A 4,910-nucleotide genomic window follows, 5' to 3' on the forward strand; every position below is an offset into this window, starting at 1 on the left:
TGCATGAATCCAAAAAAATCTATCCAAAAAAGGAAAAAAATGGAAAGACCAAACCCGAATAACCAAAATGAAGCAAGCTAAGACGGTTTGGTTTTATGTTTTCTTAAAAAACCAAACTCTCGATTCGGTTTCTGTGTTTGCATGTAGTTAAAACCGAAAAAACGGATCCGAACCAAACTAATAGATAGTTAACCCAAAATTTAATGATTTATAATAGTTTAATATTAGTTAACCCAAAAGTTTTGTCCCAGATGTATAATAATCAATTAACTAACAAAAAACTTAGGCCAAAATTCATTATTTTTTGGCTAACGCGAAAAAACTAAAACCGGACCGAACCCAAACCACTGACTGAAAAACTGAAACCAATTGGTTTTCAAAAACTCAAAAACCGATACTTCGGTTTTTGGTTCTGTTTTAGCCCAAAACCGAACCGACCTATGCACTCCCCTAGTATCCAAATTCCAACGTGTTAATTTCAATATAAGATAACAGGCAAAGTCAAAACTCTGTTAAATAATGTTTACACTAGTTTTATTTCAAATATCAAACACAAAGTTAACTAGCTGAAAGAGAGAGAGAGTACCTTTTAATCGAAGTGTAACTTCATCTTCAAAATCAGATTTTCAGATGGTTCATCTGAAGATTTTCAAACTTTTCAACAAATAAATGCTTTGTGGAAGATGAGTTATGCATGTATCCCTATAATTTAATAATTGTAAACATCCTAAATTACCCAGTTCCTCAGGCAATTTCTCAATATTCTCACATTCTTCAAGATTCAACAACCTGAGACGTTTCAACTTACAGATGCTGCTTGGAATTTCTCTTAAATTAGAGCAAAAGCGTAGATCCAATACCTCCAAAGATTCCAATTCACCAACATCCTCAGGTAATTTCTTAAGACGATAACTTCTTCCAAGAAGTAGGGTTTTCAGACGTTTCAACATACAAATGCTATTAGGGAGATGTTTAACTTTTGTATAACTTAAATGTAGGTATTCTAAACATTCCAATTGGCCAAGTTCCTCTGGCAATTCCTCTATTCCACTGGCGTCAAGGTTAAGAGCTGTCAAATGTTGTAGACTCCAAATGCTTCTGGGAAGACTCTTAAGTGTATAGCAACTCTTGAGACGTAGAGAGACAAGGTTATGAAGATTTCCAATTGATGAGGGTATTTCTGATATTAAGTAATTAAATGAAAGATCCAGCACTTGCAAACTATTGCTGGAGTGCCCTGTGACTATACAACCCGGGAATTCCCTCAGACCTAATCTACCTATATTTAGAACCTCAAGTGATTCCAACTCCTCGATAAAAGATACAGACTTCAAATTGCTGCAGCCATATAAGTTTAAGTAGACAAGGCTTTTTAGGCATCCCCCGTCCACGTCAACTTTTACCAAATCATAACAACATTCAAGATTTAACCTCTCGAGTTTGGGAGTCAGCCCAAGGTCAAGGCTCCTCACCTTTGATTCACTCAAGTCAAGGAATTTGAGCTTCTTCATAACCTATCACAAGATGAAAAGAGAACAAAATAAGGTAAATGTAAGTTGTTAGCTAATAGATATACCATTAAATAACAACCAATCAACCATATTACCTTTCCTCCTTCCCAAAGCTGTACGATATTGCTTCTACGCATTTCAAGTGCAACAAGATTATTTGCTTCAAACGTTTTGGGTAAACACCAGTGGGGGTACCTAAACCAATACAGATATCGTAACGAATCTGGAAAGTGTAGGCAAGCTTCGTCAATAGCAGAACTATCCTTGAACCGCCTGTTGTTCACAATAAGGCAAGTAAGTTTTTTCATGTTTCCAAGACCTTCCAAAAAAATACCAGGAGTGATTCTTAGATCTATACATCTTGTTCGTTTACAAACCTGCAATTCAAAAACAATCATAAAAGTTGAGTTATAACGGATGAAAATTTTACGAGTTTCGTCTCCACCTTACAAATAAATTGGACTCCTACCGAATTATCACCCAAAATATCTTCAATTTCCTTCTGAACCCATAATCGACTACGCTTGTGGGGCTTGTCCAAATGTTCACGACCTGCAATATTCTTGCCCATTTCTTCTATATGATCATGCATGTCTATGATTATATCCTCATAGCGTTTTAAAGTTACAATTAGAGATTTTTGCTCAAGAACTCTTAAACCATATTCAGTATAAAGTCCGCAACTTTCAAGCATACGAATGGCATCTTCTTTCTGCCACCCTCGAAGGAAGCATGCTACATTCAGGAACAATTCCTTGTGTTCATCCTCAAGGCTTTCATAACTTAATTCCAATTTTTTAAGAGTTTCCTTCAATGGAATTGTTTTAAGTCTTTCTAGTGTAAGTCTCCATTGCCTTTCATCTTTACCGCATAATTTTGAACCCAATACTTTAATTGTCAATGGAAGACCAGCAGCATACCTTACAACTTCATGTGAATGCTTTTCATACCCTTGAGTTGGAATTTCTTTCCCAAATGCATGCCTACTGAAAAGGCGAATTGCTTCTTCATCCGTTAAAAGACTGGCATCGTGTATCCATTTCACGTTATGTTCTTCGAGCACCTCTCCATCTCTAGTTGTAATTATAACTCTACTTCCTGGCTTGAACCAAGTAGGATCTCCGGCTAACGTCTCAAGCTGTTCTTTACAGTCCACATCGTCAAGAACAACAATAACTTTCTTGCTAGACAACCTATTTTTCATTAAGTTTTTCCCTACTTGGATACCACTTACACTAATGCCTGTATTCTTTAATACATCTCTAAGGATTTGTTCTTGCAACTTCTCCAAGCCTAACTGTGAAGCTTTTTCCCTCACATTCTCAACAAAGCTTTTACCTTCAAAATCAGTGGATATTTTATCAAAAATAGCTCGGGATAAAGTTGTTTTCCCTGCACCTCCCATGCCCTTAATCCCTACCATGCGAACATCCTCCAAACCAATCTCTAAATACTGGTCAAGATCTTGCACCCTTTGTTCCATGCCTATCAACTTTTCATTGACGTTCATATCAATGGAACGTAACTCGAGCGAAATCCAATCAATAATTAAGTCAATGACTTTAGCTTCATACCTATAGAACATAAAAGAAGATTCAATTAGCTTGATCAAGAACCCACATGAATAATTATTTTTCACGTCTATACGCACTAAGCATGCCAATTTGACCCTATAACCAATAAACTCATGACTTGGGTTAAAAATAGTAACTTTGGGTTCATTTGGGTCTACTCAAATTATACAAGGGGATAGAACGAGCAGCTCATAAAACATTAAATGGGCCCGGGTGAGCAACCACTGCCGTCTGCATCACCACCCTAACCGGCACCGTCGCATACAACCCATTTACCCCACCATTCTTGTCGTTGCCTTCTCCATCACCACTACCGGCACCACTGTTGCGGTCATGACTATGGTCACTGTCGGTAATACCGTTGTTGCCACCTCTCCATCGCTCGTTTTCATTAAAACCAGCTATGACCAGACCCAGCAAGTCCGTTTGTGTGGCATAATACACACAGATTTAAAACATATTTCAGGTTTAAATATACATCTTTCAACGAGACTCAAATTTACTTCATGATTTGGCAATAGAGTATAGAACATGAGTATAGATATAATGAAGAATTACCCATTAGCAGTGTTCCTCACATCCAAACCAGACAAATTGGCTGCTTCTTTAAGAGCCTCTCTCCATTTTTCAACCTCTGACTTATTGTTATTTTTATGTTTTGCCAAGGCTTTTCCGACTGATCTAGTTTGTTTTCGGACATCAGAGGGATCCACATCGTAGAACACAGGGTAAGCAATATGCCCGCCAGTCTTACGGCACTCCATGATCTTCAGAAGCTCGTTTAAGCACCATGATGAAGATGCGTAGCGCTTGGAAAACACAATAATATAGAATCTGGAATCTTCAATGGCTTGTAAGAGCTCTTCACTGATCTCTTTTCCTCTCTCAAGTCTCTCATTATCCTTGAATGTGTAAATGCCTTGTCGATCAAGTGCAGCGTAAAGATGATCAACAAAGGTCTTGCGTGTGTCTACACCACAGAAGCTCAGAAATACGTTATACTTGTAGCTCTTGTTGTTGGCACATGAACTTGAAGAAGCCATTAAAGTTATGTTTGAAGTGCAGAATGCATATTTAGACAAGGCTGGGCAAGATGTAAAGTTGTGAGCCACACAGAAAGAGTTATTAAAGTTAATATAATGTATATTAATATTTAATACAAACAATGAATAATCCAATTAAGTAATGAAACTAAGATTAATTTCCTGGAAAGCCACGGGCAACAACTTGGATTATAATTTATAAATGGGCCATGTCCCTTAACTTATTATTCAGTTTACATTTTAAAATCATATTAATAATGATGGGTATCGTTAGCGTTATTCTGGTCAGTCCAAATGCTATGTTAATGTATTAGTTTTGGAATAGTTGGATGCACAAAATTTTTATACAGAAAACTTGTATTTAGTAATAACCGGGAAAGATAGCCATGACATCATCTCCGATTGCACACAATCGGCCGGAGAAGAGAAGCAACCTCCGTGACTTAGTTTCATTAGTTTACATCATATATGATAAACGTCGATCATATATATATATAATAATAATAATAATACATCACGAGAAGAAGAAATATTACTCGAGATTTTGATGATAGAATGGAGGTGTGAATCAGGATATGACTAAGCTCACCCAAGTTCAAAGGTAGAGATGTGTTTTTGAATCCTTAGTTTTTAGAGATCAGAAGTGGAGCACCAAGATTATAATATCACAAGTGCATAAAGAAAAAGTGCAGGTGGTTGGTCAAATAAATTCCTAGGAACCACACGTAACAACTTCGACATGGCCCTATTCTTTATTTTGGATTTACTGATCGAAAAGTCAA

At 36.9% G+C, this 4,910-nt stretch overlaps 1 protein-coding gene across 1 annotated transcript; it reads right to left on the reverse strand.

Annotated features, from left to right (window-relative positions):
- Positions 1-635: 635 nt before the first annotated feature.
- Positions 636-4,137, reverse strand: LOC143577030 (TMV resistance protein N-like). Its single transcript, XM_077060978.1, has 4 exons — positions 3,644-4,137; positions 1,981-3,085; positions 1,607-1,888; positions 636-1,514 (listed from the first exon to the last, which is right to left on the reverse strand). Exons 1-4 carry the CDS (start codon positions 4,126-4,128, stop codon positions 636-638), a joined length of 2,751 nt encoding a protein of 916 aa, XP_076917093.1. The 5' UTR covers positions 4,129-4,137.
- Between the last annotated feature and the right edge of the window lie 773 nt (positions 4,138-4,910).

This window comes from Bidens hawaiensis, unplaced genomic scaffold (genome assembly GCF_021521415.1).
Source record: "Bidens hawaiensis isolate Kalapana, Puna unplaced genomic scaffold, B.hawaiensis_p1.1 tig00028457_1, whole genome shotgun sequence".
In the NCBI taxonomy this organism is placed as follows: domain Eukaryota; kingdom Viridiplantae; phylum Streptophyta; class Magnoliopsida; order Asterales; family Asteraceae; genus Bidens; species Bidens hawaiensis.